This window comes from Siphateles boraxobius, unplaced genomic scaffold, assembly GCF_051911475.1.
Source record: "Siphateles boraxobius isolate OS27281-9 unplaced genomic scaffold, OSU_SipBor_1 35, whole genome shotgun sequence".
Taxonomy (NCBI): Eukaryota; Metazoa; Chordata; class Actinopteri; order Cypriniformes; family Leuciscidae; genus Siphateles; species Siphateles boraxobius.
Genome location: NW_027508975.1, coordinates 16,609,659 through 16,634,262, shown reverse-complemented (window position 1 = coordinate 16,634,262; position 24,604 = coordinate 16,609,659). Strand labels below are relative to the sequence as shown.

The window sequence follows — 24,604 nt, the reverse complement described above, 5'->3', positions numbered from 1 at the left end:
AACATGATTTTTACAGTTAAAAAGTTTGAGGTCAGTAAGATTTTTTTAAAATGTTTTTCATACACGTTTGTAATGCTCACCAAGGCTGCAATTATTTGCAAAACAGTAACATTGTGAAATATTACAATTTAAGTTATAATTTAAGTGTTTTCTATTTGAATATATTTGAAAATGTAATTCCATGAAAACAGCATTTATTTGAAATAGAAATAATTACTTTATAAATGTGTATATTGCCACTTTTGACAATGTAATGCATCCATGCTGAATAAACTGATAAAAAAAAACTAAAAAAAACTTTATCACCCCAAACTTTTGAACAGTAGTATAAATTACCTATATTCCTGATGTTTAAAAAACGATTTGTCCATTTGTCAACTCCGCACTACTCTTTTAAAGCTCTTTTTAAAGTCTAGATATCAGTCAATTGTGCAGAGCATCTGACCAGATGCTGGTACTCACTGAGAGCTGTCCAGACAGATACTGAGGGTTGTCCCGATGCATGCCAGGACTCATTGGGGAAGTGACAGAGATAGAGGGACCCATTTTTTGGGATTCGAAGGAACTTGAACCTAAAAAAAATAATGAATGAAGGCTTAGATCATTGATCCTCCTGCTAGCTAAAGCAATGCTAAAGTACAGATGTGTTTCAAACAATATATCATTACCAACTAAACTTACTTGATTCAAGTTGTCCATGTGTGCTCTCTGGTATTCTAGGGACATCTCTACAAGGAAAGAGTGAAGAAAATTTTAATGGAGAGCATTCCAACTATATGTCAGAAAGTAATTGGGAGGGTAAAAAATATCAAGCTTTGATTACACACACACACACACATATATATATATATATATATATATATATATATATATATATATATATATATTCTATGAAATGGGTTTAATCTCAATCATTTCAACCACACAGCAATTTTTGTCAAGCAGATTCGTAATAGTTATAAACAGCAATCTTTACCTGATTTTGTTTTATGAAATATAATTACCAAATGAAAAGATCATTAAAATATCAAATATTTACAATGGAAGATAATTTTACTGTATATTGCCATCAAAATAATTTTAAATGCATCACTGATATATTGCCCAGCTCTTCAATGTTAACCTGAGCATTTGACCATTTTGGTCCTAGACTCTTAATGGTTGAAGGTAGAAAAATGTCTAGCATTTTGAAAGACACAATTAATAATTTCAAAGCATGTCAAGATGTTCTCCTAAAGCATTTTCATTTCAAATCATGAATGTTGAAGTTTCTGCATGTCTGTGTGTGTTAGTGTGTGTATGTGAATATAAGCATTCATATGTTGAGCTACCACGGGCTACACTTCTTCATAAGCCTCCATTGTCAAAGAAAATGTGCTTTGTGTCCCTGAACTGACACAGTGAGTAATAATCCATCACCCGCTTTAACTCACCCAATGGGCCGTGAGACCACCAGCTCCACCTGGGGCTCTGGCTTGGATTCTAGGATTATATTGTAAACTTCCTTGAATGTGGCTCCCTGCAAGACCCTCCCATTCCACTCCAGAACCTGATCACCTGAGGACGGATACAACACAGGATGTATACAAAATAGTTTATCTCCACTTAAAACAACAGACTTTTAATTTTACTACATAATTGACTCACTTTTATGTCATTCTAAAACGTCTCGGTTACTAATGTAACCCTCGTTCCCTGAAGGAGGGAGCGGGAGACGTAACGTCGACGTGACGATGTAATTGGGGAACACTTCTGGGAGCCCTATCAACTTCGAGTGTCTACAGAACGAGCCAATGGACGTTGGCGTGCCTGAAAAGTGTCACACGCCCCGCAGCGCAGGTATAAACAGGAAGCGGGCGAACGCATTCATTGTTTTCCGCTGAGGAGCCGAGATTGTGACGGCCGTACAGCGATGGTCAGCCACCGTGGCGACGGGACATTACGTCTCCCGTTCCCTCCTTCAGGGAACGAGGGTTACATTAGTAACCGAGACGTTCCCTCTCAGTCGCTCACGTTCGATGCAACGTTGACGTGTCGACGTAATTGGGATCCCATGGAAAACGCCACGGTTCTTGCAACACCCAGCGCCCTACGCAAGACTCTCAGACCCCTAACTGGCTGGGGCGGAAGGCCTGCGTAGAGGGAGTTCGAACTGCTATTCCGTTATACCCCACACAGTGGAACTCTTTGGATAACACTGGGAAAGCGTGTCTTTCCAGGGGAGAGGGACGCTGTGGAAGCCACACCCTGCCCGAAGCGAGGTAACATGTGGAGAATACACATATGGACTGGCCGTAGGGGCAGTGCAACATATGGAATGTCACTGGGGTGGCTCCAGCCTGAGAAGGGGGAGGCTACACCAGACAGTGGCGGCAGAGCAGACTCTGCCAAGGGAAAGAAACACAGGCTCACTGCAGGGAGCTGATCGTGGAAGAATACACATATGGGATCTCCGCAGGGATCACCACATATGGAACCCAGCCTAGCACAAGTTACACAAGCATACGAGCACAAGGCCTGGCGTCGGACGCTCCGCAACGTCCGACTGCCGAAGGTGTGCGGAGGAACTCTACAGGGTTCGCCTGAGTGGGGAACTCGACTGGAGCAAAGAAGTGCACGTATCCGCTCCATGTGGACGGGAGTGGCGCAGCAAGCCGACACTATAGCGGGAACTTCGGTGTTACCGGCTGGTTGAAGCAAGCACACAGGAAGAAACCGGCTCAACACGTAGGCTATAAAACCTAGCGAACGTGTTAGGTGTCGCCCAGCCCGCAGCTCTACAGATATCTCTCAGCGAGGTGTTGTGTGCCAGCGCCCAAGAAGTGACACTCCTAGTGGAGTGGGCTCTCAACCCGGGCGGGCAAGACACGCATTAGGCTTCATAAGCCAAGGCGATGGCATCCACTATCCAGTGGGCCATCCTCGTCTTGGAGACAGCCTTACCCTTCTGCTGGCCTCCGTAACAAACGAAAAGCTTATCTGAGGTCCTGAGGCTTTGCGTTCTGTCCACGTACAGGCGCAGAGCGCGGATGGGACAGAGAAAAGCCAGGTCTGGGTCTGCCTCCTCCGAAGGCAGCGCTTGCAGGTTCACTACCTGCTACCGGAAGGGAGTGGTGGGAACCTTGGGCACGTATCCAGGCCGCGGTGTCAGGATCACGTGAGAGTTAGCCGGGCCGAATTCCAGGCACGATTCGTCGACCGAAAATGCATGCAGGTCCCCTACCCTCTTGATGGAGGCCAATGCAACCAGGAGTACTGTTTTACAGGACAGAATTTTTAACTCAGCTGATTGCAGAGACTCAAAGGGTGATCTCTGAAGAGCCGAAAAGACCAGAGACAAATCCCAAGAGGGTATAGAGAGCGATGGAGGAGGATTTAGTCTCCTAGCCCCGCTCAGGAACCTGACGATCAGATTTTCTTTTCCCAGCAACTTACCCTCAACTGCATTGTGATGTGCGGCGATAGCGGCAACATACACTTTAAGGGTGGAGGGAGACAGCCTTCGCTCCAACCCATCTTGCAGGAAGGAAAGCACAGTAGCTCCTCGTGAGAAGAACACCAGTCAACGAACAGGTTCCTCTTCAACGCATAGAGGCGCCTCGTTGAGGGGGCTCTAGCGGAAGTGATGGTGTCAACTACCACTGGGGGTAGGTCACCTAGAACCTCCACATCCCATCCAGGGAACAGACATGGAGTTTTCAGAGGTCTGGAAATGCCATAGGGTGCCCCGTCTCTGAGAAAGCAGGTCCTCTCTCAGAGGAATGGGCCAGGGAGGGGCTGTCACGAGGAGCACTAGTTCTGGGAACCAGGTCTGGTTGGGCCAATACGGCACAACTAACAAGACCTGCTCTTCGTCGTTCTTGACCTTGCACAAGGTCTGTGCAAGAAGGCTCACTAGGGGAAACGCATACTTGCGTAGGCCCGAGGGCCAGCTGTGTGCCACAGCATCAATGCTGAGGGTCCCCTCAGTCAGGAGGTAGAACAACTGGCAGTGAGACGTGTCCGGGGCGGCAAACAGATCTACCTGTGCGGTCCCGAAGCGCCTGAAAATCAGCTGGACCACCTGGGGATGGAGTCGCCATTCTTCCGGTAGCACCCGTTGCCGTGAGAGCTCGTCGGCTGCAGGGTTGAGCAGGTCTGGAATATAAATGGCACGAAGCAACATCAGATGATTCTGACTCCAAAGGAGGAGATGGCGGGCGAGTTGTGACATGCGGCGGGAGCGTAGACCACCCTGACAGTTGATGTACGCAACGGTCGCAGTGCTGTCCGCACAGACCAGAACATGCTTGCCGAGTAGCGGCATTTTGATGCGGCCCGGTGCAAGATGTACTGCTAACAACTCGAGGCAGTTGATGTGCCAATGTAGTTGAGGCCCCGTCCATAGACCTGAAGCTGCATGCCCGTAGTACGTGGCCCCCCAGCCGGTGGTAGAGGCATCCGTGGTGACCACAGAGTCCCTGGACACTTGTTCTAGGGGGACACCTGCCCGCAGGAACGAAGGGTCCGACCACAAGCTGAGAGTTTGGTGACAGTGTGGGTCACTTGGACCCGGCACGAGCCACTCTGCCACGCCCATCTCGGGACACGATGGTGGGGCCAGTGTTGGAGCGGCCTCATATGAAGCAATCCGAGCGGCATTACCGTGGCTGCGGATTCCATATGCCCCAGAAGCCTCTGAAACAGTTTCAGTGGTGCCGCTGTTCTGCGTCTGAGCATGCTCACGGAGTTCAACACTGACTGGACGCGGGCCTCTGTGAGGCGCGCTGTCATGTTGATCGAATCGAACTCCATACCGAGAAAAGAGATCCTCTGCCCGGGGTAGAGTTTGCTATTTTCCCAATTGACCCGAAGCCCTAGGTGGCTGAGGTGACTGAGCACCATGTCCCTGTGTTTGTACAACTGCTCTCTCGACTAGGCGAGAATAAGCCAGTCATCTGTAGTTGAGAATACCAACACCAAGCTCAAACATGGGAGCAATGGCCGCCTCCGCGACTTTCGTGAAGACACAGGGCGACAGGGCCAGCCCGAAGGGTAAGACTTTGTACTGATATGCCCATCCCTCGAACGCAAGTCGAAGAAACGGTCTGTGTCGAGGGAAAATCGAGACAGGAAAGTACGCGTCCTTCAGTTCGATCGCTGCAAACCAATCTTGGGGACGGATGTATTTGAAAATGCGTTTCTGCATAAGGGACCAGCAGTTAACGTAGTGTGATTGCGCAGAGCTACGTCACACGTAGGCTCACTATTGGCCGACGCTCGTCATGTGGGTGATGTGTGTGACGTACAGCAACCAAAGTTTACGCTATTATACTAGTGAACTGACTCGAGGCCCACAGAGAAGGAAATTAATAGTTGTTATTTTTATTTTTTTTGAGAACAAAAAGTATTCTCGTCGCTTGATAAACTTAACCCTCTGGGGTCGAGAAACGTGCCGGCGCGTTTTGCTCGATTTTTTTCACATAGCAGGAAAATAGACTTAAAATACTCTGTCATTTTTGGTCATACAGACTTAAGAAATATAAAAAAATAAACTGTTGAATGTGTACTTTTTATGTGTCCACTTACAATCGAAATAAAAAATTGTGCTTCGGTAAAATAGAGAAAATAAACAGGGTGTGCTTTCTGCCTCTCTGTCTCCGTTAACTTTTTTCTGGAGCACGTCTCTAAACTTAAACAAAGCTCAGCGAATACTATTCACCCAAGCATGAGCAATATATCTTTATAATCATTTAAGTTTGTACTTTTAAAATATCTAATTCAAAACTAAAATAAATATTCTCTGTTTATGTAATCTATAAAAAAAGAGAGGGGTGTCACCCGATCTCATTATGTGACACGCCCACGGAGAGCGCGCGCAATTCCGACGCAAATGATCTGAAGCAACACATGCAAATGTGTCAACGCCCCTCATAAACGCGATAACACAACAAATGTAATCATCAGATTAATGTATTTGTATTTCGTCTTGCGAGGCTGTGTGAGGAATAATCCTGGGACATTTACCTCAGAACATGTGCTGGTTTATTTTCATTTCAAGGAGCGACGGATCTAGCCGAGAATTGTAAGTTTTCTATTCCTGTGCTTTGTTCTAATCGCGATATGGAATATAGTGTCTGTAAACGCAAAAAGACTGTTTAAATTTGAATCACGTTTCTGTGTGTGAATGAATTAAGGGCACATATGGGCGCTGTTGTTTATGTTACAGATGAAATATGAAAGACAACATTTCATATTTTTTGGATAGATTATAACGTTTTAATTCTAAAATAGACATCAAATAAGCTTTTGTTAGCCAGTTTCTGCTCATATGTAAAATATAGTATGTTCGGTCAAAAAAAAAATCATCAACTAAGATGTTATTATAGTATTTGTTCTAATGTAAGGGTACTTTTAAAAAGAATAATTTATAAGAAATTTGTGGGAAAAGACAATTTTCTTTTCAAGATGTTTCCAACTCTAACTTTGAGCAAATTCTGGAGAATTGCCCATATAGCCTATTTGAACAGGATTTGTCTCCAGGAACGACTATTTACTAAAAATGTGCTTTTGACTTTCATTTATATTTGGATTATATACACTGCCGTTCAAAAGTTTGGGGTCAGTACGATTTTTAATGTTTTTAAAAGAAGTCACTTATGCTCAGCAATGCTGTATTTATTTAATTAAAAATACAACAAAAAAACAGTAATATAGTGAAATATAGCTGCAAGCAGCCATTCCGGGGCCAAGCGCAAACGCAGACGACAAGACATGCCAACATGGCTGGAAGTTTCAGACCGACAGCAGCAAGGAGCAATTAAAGACATTTAAAGATGAATTTAGGCAAATGGCTAAAAAATCATATATACAGTAACTTTTAAGATGATTTAATGGATTATCACTTTCGACCAATAGGTGGCGCAGTTACGAAATCGATGTGATGTGGTCAGAGTGAGGTGACAATGACACATACAAAGTTTGGTGTCAAAATATCAAGGCATTGCAGAGATAAAGACTTAATAGTCATTTTGCCAGCATGTCTCAACTTTGCTGCTGCGGTATACGAAAACGGTTTCGTCTATCGTCACAAAATCCATAACTTTTAGTCGGCACGGTATGGAGATGACACGATTCGATTTTGGTGAAAATCGGACGAATGGTCTAGGAGAAGTTCGAAAAAGAAGGTTTTGAAAGTAAATAAAGATGGCGGACAGGAAGTTCGTCCAAATACGTCAAACTTGGTATCTATGTTCTCGGCATGACCCAAGGAATCTATTAAGACCAGTGTCATTACAATAAGCACATTTTAAAAAAAGTTATTAGCATTTTTGGAAATGTTATTTTAACTTTTGACCAACAGGTGGCGCTGTCTTGAAATCTTTTGAGTACCTTCAAGGCAAGGTGCTGGTAACAAATTCTGAGTTTCATAATGTTACAGCAATGTGTTCATTAAGTATAGCATTTCACATCACAAAACTGCATTGAAATCAATGGGATTTTCATGTTTTGTTCTATTATAGCGCCACCAAGAGGCAAAATCTCACAATTTTTTTTCATGTGTCCTTGGAATGAGCCCATACGTGTGTGTGCCAAATTTGGTGAAAATATCTCAATTCGCTTCGGAGTTTTAGACATTTATATGAAAAAAAGCATCAAAAATGACTGACACGTGACTTTGATTTGATTTTACTACCCCTTACCATCAATATTTTGGCATTTGGGCTCTCACATATAGTTAACAAGCTATGGTTACAAACTTCTGACGGTGGTTTCGTCTCGATCGGACTAGCGGTTTCGAAGATATCGGCAAATGTTTTTTAAGCGCTAAATCACAACGCTACACAAACCGTAAGTCGAAACCTAGCATGTTTGGTATCTGTGGACTTGGCAAGGATTCAGGACCTCAACGAGATGACTCCCGTGAAAATAAGTCAACCACAGCCAGAGTTATAAGCATTTGAAAAATAAATTTTACCACTAGGTGGCGCTGTTTCGAAACTTCTCAGGCTCCTTCAGGGCATCGTACCGATGACCCATACCGAGTTTCGTAACAATTCGTTCATGCGTTCAAAAAATACAGCATTTTAGCACATAATTCAAAATGGCCGACAGCCAAAATGGCCGATCTGGGAAAATTCGATATCAGTCGACTCGGCATGACGCCCTGAATCTACAGAGACCACTTTTATGATTTTTGGACAAACCGTTCAGAAGTTATGAGCGAAAATAGCCGTTTTTCATATCTCCGGACCAGTAGGTGGCGCTGCGCCGAAACGCAGCATGTAGCCTCAGGTCATGCTTGTGATGACATGTACCAAGTTTGGTCTGAATACGATTAAGCGTTGCGGAGATACAGCCTTACGTCTGTTTTCGCAAGCGCTACGTAAAATTTGTTTGCGCGTTTATCGAAAGCGGTTTGACGAATCGACTTGAATTCCATAACTTTTTGTCGCCAATGCCTGGAGATGATCTGGTGCGATTTTGGTGAGAATCGGACAAACCGTCTAGGACGAGTTCGCAAAAGTAGGTTTTTTGGACAATTCAAAATGGCGGCCATATTTTTATGACGGAAAATGACGTCATAGGGTGCGATCGAATCGTCATGAGCTCAGGAATCAGAGGAAAAAATAATTTTGTTGATAGGCCAAACGGTTCAAAAGTTATTAGCATAATAAAAGTGAAACTTTGGACAGGTGGTGGCGCTAGAGGCAATGAGTAAGAGACACCAAAATTGGTGCAATTACTGTTGGGACTGTCCTCTATCAGAATGTCAAACCTGAACAACTTTCCCGGACACGGTTCTAGGGGCTGCCATAGACGCCCAGTCGGAAGAAGAAGAAGAATAATAATAATAAATATAGCTGCAAGCAGCCATTCCGGGGCCAAGCGCAAACGCAGACGACAAGACATGCCAACATGGCTGGAAGTTTCAGACCGACAGCAGCAAGGAGCAATTAAAGACATTTAAAGATGAATTTAGGCAAATGGCTAAAAAATCATATATACAGTAACTTTTAAGATGATTTAATGGATTATGACTTTCGACCAATAGGTGGCGCAGTTACGAAATCGATTTGATGTGGTCAGAGTGAGGTGACAATGACACATACAAAGTTTGGTGTCAAAATATCAAGGCATTGCAGAGATACAGACTTAATAGTCATTTTGGCAGCATGTCTCAACTTTGCTGCTGCGGTATACGAAAACGGTTTCGTCTATCGTCACGAAATCCATAACTTTTAGTCGGCACGGTATGGAGATGACACGATTCGATTTTGGTGAAAATCGGACGAATGGTCTAGGAGAAGTTCGAAAAAGAAGGTTTTGAAAGTAAATAAAGATGGCGGACAGGAAGTTCGTCCAAATACGTCAAACTTGGTATCTATGTTCTCGGCATGACCCAAGGAATCTATTAAGACCAGTGTCATTACAATAAGCACATTTAAAAAAAAGTTATTAGCATTTTTGGAAATGTAATTTTAACTTTTGACCAACAGGTAGCGCTGTCTTGAAATCTTTTGAGTACCTTCAAGGCAAGGTGCTGGTAACAAATTCTGAGTTTCATAATGTTACAGCAATGTGTTCATTAAGTATAGCATTTCACATCACAAAACTGCATTGAAATCAATGGGATTTTCATGTTTTGTTCTATTATAGCGCCACCAAGAGGCAAAATCTCACAATTTTTTTCATGTGTCCTTGGAATGAGCCCATACATGTGTGTGCCAAATTTGGTGAAAATATCTCAATTCGCTTCGGAGTTTTAGACATTTATATGAAAAAAAAGCATCAAAAATGACTGACACGTGACTTTGATTTGATTTTACTACCCCTTACCATCAATATTTTGGCATTTGGGCTCTCACATATAGTTAACAAGCTATGGTTTCAAACTTCTGACGGTGGTTTCGTCTCGATCGGACTAGCGGTTTCGAAGATATCGGCAAATGTTTTTTAAGCGCTAAATCACAACGCTACACAAACCGTAATTCAAAACCTAGCATGTTTGGTATCTGTGGACTCGGCAAGGATTCAGGACCTCAACGAGATGACTCCCGTGAAAATACGTCAACCACAGCCAGAGTTATAAGCATTTGAAAAATAAATTTTACCACTAGGTGGCGCTGTTTCGAAACTTCTCAGGCTCCTTCAGGGCATCGTACAGATGACCCATACCGAGTTTCGTAACAATTCGTTCATGCGTTCAAAAAATACAGCATTTTAGCACATAATTCAAAATGGCCGACAGCCAAAATGGCCGATCTGGGAAAATTCGATATCAGTCGACTCGGCATGACGCCCTGAATCTACAGAGACCACTTTTATGATTTTTGGACAAACCGTTCAGAAGTTATGAGCGAAAATAGCCGTTTTTCATATCTCCGGACCAGTAGGTGGCGCTGCGCCGAAACGCAGCATGTAGCCTCAAGTCATGCTTGTGATGACATGTACCAAGTTTGGTCTGAATACGATTAAGCGTTGCGGAGATACAGCCTTACGTCTGTTTTCGCAAGCGCTACGTAAAATTTGTTTGCGCGTTTATCGAAAGCGGTTTGACGAATCGACTTGAATTCCATAACTTTTTGTCGGCACTGCCTGGAGATGATCTGGTGCGATTTTGGTGAGAATCGGACAAACCGCCTAGGACGAGTTCGCAAAAGTAGGTTTTTTGGACAATTCAAAATGGCGGCCATATTTTTATGACGGAAAATGACGTCATAGGGTGCGATCGAATCGTCATGAGCTCAGGAATCAGAGCAAAAAAGAATTTTGTTGATAGGCCTAACGGTTCAAAAGTTATTAGCATAATAAAAGTGAAATTTTCGACAGGTGGTGGCGCTAGAGGCAATGAGTTAGAGACACCAAAATTGGTGCAATTACTGTTGGGACTGTCCTCTATCAGAATGTCAAACCGGAACAACTTTCCCGGACACGGTTCTAGGGGCTGCCATAGACGCCCAGTCGGAAGAAGAAGAAGAATAATAATAATAATAATAAGAACCGGAACAGATACAATAGGTGCCTCCGCACCTTCGGTGCTTGGCCCCTAATAATAAGAACCGGAACAGATACAATAGGTGCCTCCGCACCTTCGGTGCTTGGCCCCTAAATATTATTACAATTTAAAATACCTGTTTTCGATTTAAATATATTTGAAAATATTATTTATTCCTGTGATCAAAGCTGAATTTTCAGCATCATTACTCCAGTCTTCAGTCACATGATCCTTCAGAAATCATTCTAATATGAGGATTTGATGCTCAAGAAACATTAATGATTATGATCAATGTTGAAAACAGTTGTGTACCATTTTCTTAGGATTCTTTGAGGAACAGAAAGTTAAAAACAACAGCATTTATTTGAAATATAATCTTTTGAATCATTATAAATGTCTTTACTGTCACTTTTGATCAATTTAATTCCTCCTTGATGAATAAAAGTATTGATTTATTTTATTTATTTCCCCCAAAAAATAAAATAAAAATACTTACTGACCCCAAAGTTTTGAACGGTAGTGTTACAAAAGATTCTATTTCAGATAAATACTGTTCTTTTGAACTTTACCTCAGAAGTGCTGGTATTTCGAGGAGCAATTCAGCTGAGCTGAGGAATACTGTAGTAAGTTTTTTTCATTCTCAAGTGAATCGCATTTCTGTGTGTGAATGAATGAACGGCAGAGATGCGCTGTTGATGCGCTGTAGCCTAGGCTATATCCAAAGTAATGAATCCTTAACTTTGAAATATGTATAATAAAATATATACTTTAGTTTTTACAAAGAAAGACTGCACTTGAATTGTTGTAATTGTAACCTTTTAAATAAAAAACTATATTTACAAGGTAGATGTAAACAAACTATTAAAAGGTAAATATAAGCCTTTTCTTTAAATAATTTTTATTGAGTTTAGTGACAAATTTGGAGAGAGGATACATATTCCAAAACTGAAAATACAGTATGAGAATTAACTGAACAATTACTAGACATGGCAAAATATAAAAAAAATGTGCAAGACACATATATATATATATTGCTCTTGCATTCTTTCTTGTGGCTCAGTGACACACCTTTTCTTTTCTTTTAATTTTAGTGTGCGTGTGTGCGTGTGTGTGTTAGGGGTGGAGCCGAACCCGAATACGATATTCGGAGCACAAATAACGTGTTTTTTACGAATACTTATTTCAAACAAATACTTTAAAAATATTTGTATTCGAGAACAAGAAAAACTTTATATCAAAAAGCTGCATTTCCTCATGAGACCGCAGTGCATGCCCGGATGAGTGAGTTAGAGTGAGTGACGTTCAGGAAGAGGTGACTGACACAGGCTGTAGACTTAAACCACGCCCATTCTGGCGGGACGTGACGCACGAGGGCGCCCACGCCTTCATTGGTGCTTACGTCACGAATAGTCCATTGATAGGCTGCAGCAGTTGCCGAAGGTTAACCAATAGGCGCGCGAGCTGCATTGCCTAGGTCTGCTCTGTGCAGCAATGCGTTTTAAATTAATGCAAAATTAAGGATCATTTTTGCCTTCAGTATTCTCAAGAAAAGGGGGTTTTCCCTTTTCTTTGAAGTATTATTCTGGTGGTGGGGTTCATAATGTTCACAATGGTATTTTATTAGTTGTTGGTTTAACCATGGATGAAGTAATGGCTGTTATGTTATTTTCTGTTCAATGACGTTCCTTGTTACATGTTCATTATTGGATTTATGGAAAAAACAACAACCAATATTGCATATCCATAATTATTATAATGGATTTAATTAAAGAATACTTACTTATAACGTAAATTAGAAGTGTAACGCAAAAAAAAAAAGGATTTTTACGCCTATTTTGAATTTTACTCGAATACAAATACAAATACTTTTCCCCCCTCAACAAATACAAATACAGATACAAATACCGGCTGCTTTGCACATCCCTAGTGTGTGTGTATAAAGTAAAAAAAAATAACAAAAACATAAAAAGCTTGATTTTTAACTTCTTTTGTCATATATACAATGGAACCACAAAATTCAGCAGGACTGTAGAGGCAGCAGCTTCTAAAATAGTAGACAAAGATGCTAAAGTACTGAAATAAATGTTTAATTGTGGTTTGTACAGAAGTGTTCACCTGGTCGTAGATGGCCGACAGTGTCTGCTAGACTTCCTCTCTTCACCTTCGTGATGAAAGCACAAAGTCTGCCAGACTCTGTCATCTTCCCTCCCACAACCTGCAACAAAGACAAAAGGCAATGAAATTTATTTAAAATATGTTTTACATGAAATTGCAATTTTTCCAGAACAAAGGGTCTGAAAGGTGATTATTTATCTGGATTTTAACTACAGAAAGTTTAACCTCTACCATAGAGAAATGATGATCAGGCATCAAAACATTACAACACTATGTGTGCCAATACTGTGGGGAGAGTTTACTATGAATGGACTGATAGCGTTACTTATTTGCATGCATTTTCTGTATACCCCATTTACTAAAGGAACTATGCAAATCAGGCAACAAAGCAAACACACCCACAAGACTAATACTAAATACAGTTTTCCTGGGGAAACTGCTCCCTATTCACAGAAATGTACCCAGATAATGGCTGAAACTGGGCAAACTTTTAGTAACTCAAGCACTATATCAGCATAAATAGTGCCTTTTGTGGGAATGGGTACTGTTTTAAGAGTAATGGGCCATCAGTAAACACTTTATAATATAATCTCAAGCAAAATCCAGTCCACAATATTGTGACAAATGTCAAAATTCAAATCATTAAGATAAAGTAAAACCTGCAGTATTGCGTATGAAGCTGATCAAGTATTTGCTGAAGTTCTCTTATGATTGGTTGAGGTTGAGGGTTATTAGCATGACTTTTAATGGGTGAACTCTGACAGTGTTTGGGAATCTCTTACCTTGAGGCCCAGCAATGCCCCCGTGTCTCTGGGCACTGTGCCATCTTTCATCCGCTTGTTTAGCACTATCCGCCCTATTAGGCGCTCTCCATCTTTGGATGGTTGCCATGTCACCGGGTGCTATGGGGTCAAAGTGATAATGTACCTTTGGTTTTTATACAAGCATTCACACCGCACATTACACACACACACACACACACACACACACATACAGGCTCAGGGAAATTAGAGGAGGGTGAACTCTTACTTGCTGTGAAGACACAAACCATCCCAAGGTGTTACTTAAAAATAAGGCATTGTTTTAAAGACAAAATGAAATACATTCACATAACCTTTTTTACTTTTGTAATCGTTTATTCTAATGAAACAAGATATTCAACAACAAAAATGTAGGATGGTATTTGATTGTATCTGTTGAGGATTGATCAAGTCATGACAAAAGTGGCCCTTATAGACCAGAATGGAGTTATCCATCTATTTTTATTCTTTGGATTAACATGCGCAAATGATAAGACCAGGAACACACATTTCATGTTGACTTTAAAAGGATATTTTTTTAAGTCTTTTCATGAGGAATTTATAAAAGCAATAAACACCATAATATGTACAGTATTTAAATAAATAATTCACACAAAATTGAAGATCCTGTCATCATTTTCTTACTCTCATGTCATAAACCAATCAAATCAATAAAAGCCTTAAAGAGTTCCCATCCTCTGTAGTTCTCAAATGGTGCATCAAGACATAAAATGCCACATTTGATGTAAATTACATAATATCAATTTTTGTTCTTTCTTTTTTTAGTATCTTGACACTGGTGTTAAAATTTGCACCACATTTGAATTGAATTTGACTTAAAAGGTGCTAGGAAGGTGAGGATAATCAGTGATTAACATTTACATTAGGCCATATTTTTACAGACTTTGTAAAAATAAGTGACTTGTTCCTCACTCAAAGCTATTGTTTGGCTTCAGAAAACTTTGAAAATATAACGTGATTTGTATAGACCACTTTGTGGTACAGTACATGTGTTTGCCATTGTTTGAGCCTGACAGCCTCAGTCCCCATTATGAATAAAAGCATCCTGCAGTACATCTTCTGTTGTGTTCCACAGAGGAAAAAAAGTCATACAAGTCTGGAACGACATAGTAAATGATGACAGAATCTTGGCATTTGCTAACAGCATGAAAGTAATTGTCTTTATATTTTTACACCCTGTAGGGGTTGGTTTGTGCGTTCATCAAGTACAGACACAATAGACAGGACAGGGTTAGAGGTATTCAAGCACACTATTCTCTGGACAGAAACTCACAGTATTGAACTAGATCAGCAGTTCTCAACTGGTGGATCACAACACTGTTCTGATAGGGCAGGTATTAATATATTAAAGCAATAAGCCCCAAGAAGCAGTGGTTTACAGTGATTTTAGAACAACTATAGGCACAACACTAAGCAGAGTTGAACAGTAATATTGATGTAATGTGTGGTGTGTGTTTATACAGCATTTTACATGTTAGAATGTGACTAAGCCAATCATAATAATGGCGCAGAACTATCCATTTGAGTAAAAACAATATGAAATGCACACAACCTGTAGTTGGCTTGGTTTGTAGAAAGGGATGCAGACAGCCCCCTTTCAATTCAAACAATAAAATGGAAAAATATATATATATGTATATGTGTGTGTGTGTGTGTGTATATGTATATATATATATATATATATATATATATAGAGAGAGAGAGAGAGAGAGAGAGAGAGAGAGAGAGAGAGAGAGAGAGAGAGAGAGAGAGAGAGAGAGAGAGAATATATATATTTTTTTTTACATAAAAGGCTGGACATTCAATTAAACCGATGTTTTTGCACAAATTTGTCGTTTTTAGCATAAATTCTTCACTCACTTGGTAAAAGTAAAATTTAGACAGATTCTAACATGGACAGGTTGTTATTACACAAGAGTGTTACAGCGACAAGCAAATTGTCTGTTCAACCTAAATGCAAAACTGTCAGAAGATATTTAATGTTTAATATATATATAGAGGGGAATTTTGGACAAAAAAGGATTTACTGTCTTTAATTGCAATACACCACAAATAAAAACCAAACCATTAACAAAAAGTCTCATTACTTGTTGTGGTTAGAATTTGAGACAAAACTCAAATTTACATGCTTGTTGCTTCATCCATCGCATATGGTTCAGACTTAGGGCCAGATTTACTAAACAGGGTAAATTAGTGTCAGATTTCTATTCCAAAAAATGCTGATGGGAGTGGAAAGTTCTGCGCGTGATCTACTGACGATGCACAAATTAAAGAACACAGATGCAGCCGGATAATTTCCATAATGACCAACGCAATCTACGAAGAGCAGCGCAAATTAGAGTCTGGTTAAAAAGCTTTTTTGGGCGTTAAATAATGGTGCAAATAACAGTAAATTGACTAGCGCAAACTTTTATAAATCACCTTGTATAATTCATGTAAATACTCTTCTCCCATAAATTTTGTGTTTGAAAGGGAAACTCTTACAAATGAATATGCAATAAGGTAAGCCGCAAAAATAACCCTGTCCACGCCTTTTTAGCGCTAATTTTTCACTGCGTGTCTTTAGTAAATCCCGAAGGTAGTTTAACGCCAAAAGAGGGTTTGCGCTGGTGCAAACTAATAGTAAATCTGGTCCATTGTGTTAAAATAATTTAAGACATTTTTAACCAGTTAAAGCAAAACCAGTTGAGAATCACTTATCAAGATCAATCCATCAACCAAAAACAAAAGCAAAGTAAACTGCTCTCACACCCTCAAGCAGTATGGATGTAGCACGCTACTTCTATCCACTACTGTGAAAGACATGGTGAACAAACAAAAACAAAAGACAGGACAGGAAAGGGCAGCATGAAGAATGAGACAGTGAAAAGGGGAAAAGAAAAACAACTGCTTAGTGCAAGATTGATTCCCACACTAGTCTATCCTTGTGTTTAAGCTGAGACTGAAGGATTGTGTGGAAAAAACCATGTCAGGAAAATCCCAAAGGAGGAAACAGTGTGAGAAGGTAACGTGACCAAGTGAGGAAAAACAGGTTTGCAATCAGAATGGGGGCGTCTGTCCGCATCGAGAAGCATGCAGCATATGGAGCAAACAGTGTCAGGAAGTTTGTCATTCATCTTTCTGTGTGTTAGGATGCGCTACGACTTTGCAGCCAGAAGACAGTGGAGCCAAGCAAACAAGAGGGTTCTCCTCTCTCCTGAGAGGCACAGTTAGAGTAGAAAACCCTCTAGGGGCGGAAACAGACAGTGAGCGTGTCGAGCAGGTCAGTCACAGGAAGCGTCGTCCCAGTACCTTGTCGCTATGGCTATGCTCCTCGTTTAGCGTGGTGCTACTGCACGTGTCAACGCCTGAATCTTTGACCTGCGGCTCGCACCACTCCACGTCTTCGTCGTGGGAGCGCTCCAAAAATCGCACCACTGTCTTTTGCCTCTCAGACAGGGCATAACTGGCGTCCAAAAAATATGCCTGCTCATTTGTTTTTCTTTTCCCCCTTTGAATGTTGCCTAAAAGTTATGGATGATATAAAAAAGGAGAAGAAACAAAACATGCAGAGGTGAATTAAACGAGGGGAAATGGGGTGAGAGGGTCATAAGCCTCACCATAGACATTGAGGCAGCCTCGCTATGCCAAGACGCATGGTCCCACCAGTGACCATCCATATCTCCTGAGGACAGCACAGTGAGAGGACACACACTTGTATATACAAGAAAGAACTTATAAAGTTACATGTACAACATTCATTTACTCGCACTTTCATATTCTTACAGCTCTCTTAAAGGAATAGTTCAACAAAAATTAACTTTCGGTCATCACTTTCTCACCCTCATGTCAATCCACACCTGTATAACATTCTTTCTTCCTTGAAACACAAAAAATATTATATATTTTAAAGAATGTACATGCCATTTTTTGTTTCATGCAATTACAATGAATGGGGAATGAATCTAAGTTTCAAAAAGGACATTTGTGATAGAAATCTATTATATTGTAGGCTATATCATTACGCTTTCAGGCAAATCACATCATCTACATGGCACAAAAATGTGTGTATCAAATACCAATAGATGTAAAAATAAATATTGTGATTAAATAAAGTAACTTATTATAAGATAAATATGATTAAAATAAAATAAAATACCATGTATCATGGCATCTTGATGTATTTTTTTCTACAGGTAGTGAGTTTGAGTGTGAGTATGCTCTCTTCTTACAATCATGTGACACAGGCCAGCTAAATATATCAGGGGTGTTTTAACACAAACTTTAAAAAAAGAACTGAAAGTGTCTGAAAGTGATGTAGAAACACACGCTTTGCATTAATGTAATTTTTATTCAGATTTTATACCAAATAAATAGCTTGACATATCAATACTGCAGTATCAATGTGTCCATCCATAGTTCAAAATTAAAATCGCAATTCATTTAATTAATTAATTGGAATGATAAATTCAAGTGTTAAACTCACAGACTCGATTTGGCTGCAGTGATTAAGAACTTACTGGATTTGAAGATTATAAATATATTTCATTCATCTTTCATCTTAAAAATATATTTTTTTGCATTCTACACAAGACTGGAAGTCATATAGGACTAGAACAACATGAGGGTGACTAGCCTAAATGATGACAGAATATTCATTTTTGGATCAATTATCCCTTTAAAGTATAATATTAGTAATCAATATTACTTTTCTTTATACACACATTTAACTTTTCAAAAAAAGGACAGTGTTACATAAAAGCATAAAAGCCACCACCAAAAAAGGCAACAAAAAAAAGGCAAACAGACAGCTTCTATCAGCTTCTTAGCTTAACATCTGTCAGTTAGTTTTCCACTGAAGTAAATCACCTGACTCCCCTCTAGACAGAAGCATTTCAGTTTTTAGTTCAGAAATCTATATCTGGTTGGTTACATACAGACATTAACATCAAGTGTGTAAATGACATTTAAAACACACATTGATTTTATTGCTGTTTGATATTGCTCTTTGCTGTTGCAAAATGTAGACTACATAATACCATAAAATGCATACTATTTTGTTGTGATGTTAAATTTTGATAATCAGATATATTTAACATATACATCGTGCAAATATTAATAAATTAACAAATATTCTCCTTGCATTATCATTGTAACATAAGTAGTTTTACATAGTAAAGCATTACTTTTAAAGGTAAAGTTTTCCAACTGTAACATTTCAATTGTGTCATTATGCCTAAAAGAATAATTATCTGAATTATTAAGTATTATTGTACTGATACGTTCTTACCAGTACAAAACAAAACTGGATTGGATTCATTTAGGTAAACCATCATCATATGATTCATTTGAAATGTGCAAAATAGTTATTTAACTGTGATTGTACCATCAGTACAGAAGAAACAGTAAGACCAAGCTGTAGTTTAAAGACGAAAAATATGGCCATTATGCATCAATAACTTTAACAGCCAAATTCAGTGCAATATTACAACAGCACTATAATAAACGGTAAAAAAACCTGTATCCTACAATACAGCATAGAAACATAATATTGCAGAAGTCTGATTACTGCCGCTAACATTGCATCATCCTGCTCCCAATTTCCCAGCCAACAAGCAGTGGTATCTGTATTCTACCATGAAAAGTACCATGAGCATTGTAAAAGCTTACTTCAGTAGACATTACTTCTGCTTTAACATACACCATGCCTCACAAACCAGAAGCATTTGCCATTTGTCACATCATGTGTAGACCGTCCCCAGCGTCTTCAGGACAAAAAGAATCTGGTCTGTGTAGTCACAATATATTGTTGATAATCCGTCTTTGCTACACCACCTCTTCCAAACCTTGGCAAGTTAAAGTTCCACAAAGCTGATTTACTCAATTACGTCCACCAGAACTCAAATGCAGCTCTTCAAATTCACACTTGTGTCAGCACTCAAAGATCTGGCACATCCACTTCAAGGAAGATGTCACTTCCCAACGTTTGCCATTTTTTATTGCCTCTCACTGTGTAGTTCTTTCCTTCTCTCTCTCCTTGCACAGAGATGGAGTTCATGCCTTAGAATAATGAGCTTACTGTTATTCTTGTAAGCCAGCTCAAACACCCTGCCCTACATAGTCCCTGCATCACTACAGACTGTTTCCCTGAGTTTGGCGTGCTGATCTCTGACTCAGAGAACCCCTACAGCTCGCTCTTGATTCCTTAGTAGCAAGCATTGGCCTCAATCATCTGCACAGAACCAATAGTCCCATTCCTTTCCTTTAGATTTTCCGACCTTCTAGTTGGGGGTTTTACATGAAAGTGACAGTTCAGAGAGAACAAATAAGTTAGTAAGAAGTCCCCACTCATTTGAGATTGAGAAATACTCCAAAGCACACGGCAGCAGAGTAATCCAAATTCATTAAAATATCAACTTACCACCATTTTCCCTAGCTTCACACAGCGTAGCGTCTCGGTGTGCGCCTCCACCAGTTTGCTACTTGACCAAATCCTTTTCCCTTTTCTCAGATGGGGAGGGAATTGAATACTTTGAACCAATCAGGTTGGGTAGTCATTGACTGATCTCCAATGGCACCTGATGGAAGGATAAGCTTGTCAGAGATCAAGCTCCTTCCTTTCTACAGTCAAGAGGTGTGCCACGCTTATGAGGTCAGAAGGAGTGATGTGGATGTCTGATAGATTTGTGGCAACTCTAGAATTTAAAGTTGGCTATTGGATTGAGAAATTTGGGAAACAGTCATGGCCTTAAGAAACACTAATATGGTTATCGTACTAATCCAACAAAACCAAACAACCGTTGGGATTTGGAGTTTGTTGGTGTTTGTTGGGGAGGTGAACTAGCCATTAGATAGCAGACTGAAACAGAGAGACAAAGAATGAGTGTGGTTGAAGGTGTTTCTTTGGGACAATCTTTAAAATTCTACTCCACTGTAGTCTCATAAGTGCAGTAAGTAGCTGTGCTGGAGATGTGACCACTACATATGTACTGGTGCAATTTCACTTTCTGACTATGACATGGAAGTGATCCTCTACAAGTGCCATCCACCGCAAAGCTGCTGGGACTCCCTCTCCCTACCTCTGCAGATGGAGGAAAGGCTCTGGTTAGCTCTCTCGAGACTGCTCCTGTGCAAAGAGGCTTATCCAATTGAGCTAATTGTGACCCTGACAACATCAGAGCCTTTATGGTAGGGGCTAAAACCACAGGGCATATCTTGCATGATAAAAGAAAAAGCAGGAAGAGGAAGGACAGGTACTTCACAGATAGTTAAGAAAGTAGTATTCCATATCCCTTCCTGGTATCCTAACATGGCTAATAAGCACCCAGAGAAAATTTAAACATTTGCTGAAACCCTCTGATATAAGCAATGTTCAGTGAGAATTTCAAAGAGTAAAGTTGTTTTTTAGATATCCAATCTAATGTATTCTCAATTTAAATTGACCCTGCTCTTAATGCATCTCAAGCTGTTGCACCTCTAAAGGTTTTTTGACAGTGTAGTACAATGCACAGACATTACACACCAGGGGCCGGATTCACAAAACATTCTTAAGTAAAAAATTATTCTCAATTGCCAATTTCTTCTTATTTTCTAACTCAAGAAAAAAGATAAGAATATTTTGTATTCCCGAAAACTTTTCTTAAGAATGTTCTTTTCTTTTTTTCTTAAGATGTTACTTAAGATCTTATTTATTTAAGTATTCATATTCTCGAAAAGAATGTTCGTAAATGTCTTAAATACCTAAATGTAAGATGTTTAATGAATTTACTGGGTTGTGTCAAATTGTAAGCATTAAACATAACACTAGCTAGCTAAGTATAATACATATTATTACTAGTGTCATGAATCTGGATGAGTACTCTTAAGTGACACAGATCGATCCTTTGTGTGTAAATGATGTGCTCATTAAAGATAGACAGCACACACAGATACAGGACATGTTCACTCTAGAGAGTGCAAGAAAGATGGAGCGCAAATGAATGGGAAAGATTGCTGCATCTTGAGACACGGTGCATAAAAAACTCGACTGTGAGTGATTAACTCCCGCCAACCCAGTCGCAATGAAAATAGTTTGTGCGCTTATTATGAAATCTACGGTAATCGTCTGGCAGCTCAATAGACGAGCTTTGAGGTACCCGACTACACCAACACCTTTCATTTTCTTCTTAAGTAAAAAATGTTTGTGAAATTCTTAAGAATTTTTCAAGAATTGAACTTAGGATCATTTTTCGTAGAACTTCTTAGAATTTATCAAAAGAATTTGTCAGTATGACTATTGAAGAAACATGTTTAGCACGGCTGAAAAAGGCAATTTGGTGATCCATTTTAATTATTCAACAATTGAAAGATTCTAAGATTCACATTAGGTCATATTAGGGGTGGGGGGGGGGGGGGGGGGGTGATCGATTCTTATATGCATCGCGATGCGGACGATTCTGAATCGATTCACAAATGTCAAAAATTTGGGTTTGGGGGGGTTTGGGTTGTCTTACATGACGACCTCACAAGCTCTAGATTCCGGGAGATTTGAACTAATTTGCGGCCATCAGGGAGCCGCTATAAATATACGGGAGCTTTGGGATGTTTGCAAACGTTCATCGGGCGCTGCGTCCATTGGCCAAAGAAGATCGCCTGTTTGGGCCTCATGTTTTAGACTAAATATATATTTTTTAATTAATATTTGATACCCATTTTTAACAACATGAAAAAGACTATTCAAACATGACATTAAAATATAAATATAAAAAATTACAGACATTTCATGGGGGTGCTGGGCGGGTGCTATGGCTATTATAGGGGGAGCTACAGCACCACCTAGCTCCCGCCTGGCTCCGCCACTGTGTCACAAAAAGTTACATTTTGACTGTGCTCTCTGCAGATGATCATGTACTTTTTTTTGTATAAACTATTTTTGATTGTGCTATACAGCAACAATTTCAAGTCATAAGTTTTAGACTCTTTATTATTTATTGGGTAGCTTTGTATGTCACTAATTATTCAGAATATGTGTAAGTCCACAAACATTATTATTGTATGAAAGATGTTTGTGATTTTTTTCTTGTGATTCTATTTTTTTTTTGTCTGAAGGATTATACAGTTTTGCTCCATTGCACATAACAGGATGATGATGGTTATAAGTCTACTATTTTATGTTAGAGATTCAGAATATGCTGAAGTTTGTGTTAATTTACTACAAGTATGCTGCTAGTACAGGCACACATTTATTTTCCTGTTGGTTCTTTGCAATGTTGGGACATATGTTGGCAAATGTAACCTTACAGTTGAGTTGCCAAATCACTTCAATTTGTTTTATTAATAAAATATATTGGAAGTAAATTCTTTACGGGTCATTATAAATACTTTGCCTTAAAAGTACCAAATAGTCACACACACACACACACACACACACACACACACACACACACACACACACACACACAAAATGATGCATCGATAATCGATTTAGCATCGCAGCCCTCTGGATCGGAATCAAATCGAATCATGGCCAAGAGATTCCCACCCCTAGCTCATATACTTGTCAGGATGTACTAGTAAATAGCACTCCTAAAAAACACCATTATAAAGTACTGTATGTTTTGCATGCTTAGACATGGAATGCTGATTGCTGGTTTGCTGCTCTACAGGATGTGAATTGGGTGTGCTGATCGACCAACTTCACCAGCACTAACCAGCATAAACCAGCCTGGATTTTTTTAACCAATGGATTCACCCAATGAACTAGAACAGAGATATGACTGTCTGTTTGTTTAGCTAGTTACAGATTTATATCTAACCTGTGGTGATGACATTGATAAAGAATTTACTAGGGATGCACCGAATGTTCGGCAACCGAAATTATTATAATTAATAAATAATTATTATAAGTAAAAGTATAAGCCGAATAAGTAAAAAGACTGAATAAATTTGACCGAACAATGACCTTTTTGATGACGCGATCAAATAGTAACCAGAGTAGAGTGAGAGGCGCGCTTTATAAATACAGCCAACATGCCCCCTTTGGGCAGATAACAAAAGAGAAGCTCAACTGATGCATCTGTGGCAGATGTTATACGTGCAGCACTAAAGCGTCTTTTAACCCTCTGTAGTAGACAAACGCGACGCCGCGTTTTGCTGGATTTTTTTCACATAGCAGCAAAATAGACTTAAATACTCCGTCATTTGTGGTCACTTAAATGCAGACTTAAGAAATATGAAAAAATAAACTATTCTATTCTATATAAATGTCTATTTGTGTCCACTTACAATCGAAACAAAACTGTGCTTTTGTAAAATAAAGAAAACAAACAGGGTGTGCTTTCTGCCTCTCTGTCTCCGTTAACTTTTTTTCTGGAGCACGTCTCTAAACGTAAACAAAACTCAGCCAATACTAGTCACACAGGCAAAGGCAATATAGCTTTATAATCATTGAATTGTCTACTTTTAAATGATCTCATTCAAAACGAAAACAAATATTCTCTGTTTATGTAATCTGTATGAAAAGAGCGACATGTCAGAGGTTCTCATGGCAACTCCTTATCTGCTAATCACCACGGAGAGCGCGCGCTATATTGAAACCTAAATGATCTGAGGCAATCCATGCAAACCTGTCAACGCCCACAATAAAGTGTATGTGAACCGCAAAAGTAGGCTTATGTCTAGGACAGTTATTCACTTCATTGTATAATAATAATAACTGAATATTATTCAGTTA

General features: G+C 39.7%; 1 protein-coding gene across 50 annotated transcripts in view; it reads right to left on the bottom strand.

Annotated features, from left to right (window-relative positions):
* The window catches only part of rims2b (regulating synaptic membrane exocytosis 2b), a 240,779-nt gene that overhangs the window by 93,786 nt on the left and 122,389 nt on the right, over positions 1-24,604 (bottom strand). For 36 of the 50 annotated variants that reach the window (XM_077196577.1, XM_077196593.1, XM_077196581.1 and 33 more), the window contains 6 exons: positions 17,206-17,417; positions 13,876-13,995; positions 13,094-13,193; positions 1,434-1,557; positions 682-728; positions 463-572 (listed from right to left, as the gene is read on the bottom strand). In XM_077196577.1, coding sequence (XP_077052692.1) covers positions 463-572; positions 682-728; positions 1,434-1,557; positions 13,094-13,193; positions 13,876-13,995; positions 17,206-17,417 — 713 coding nt within the window. Of the gene's footprint in view, positions 1-462; positions 573-681; positions 729-1,433; positions 1,558-13,093; positions 13,194-13,875; positions 13,996-17,205; positions 17,418-17,513; positions 17,579-19,563; positions 19,948-20,314; positions 20,441-24,604 lie in introns of those variants that run through there. The other 14 variants (XM_077196592.1, XM_077196603.1, XM_077196620.1 and 11 more) reach the window with 3 other exon arrangements.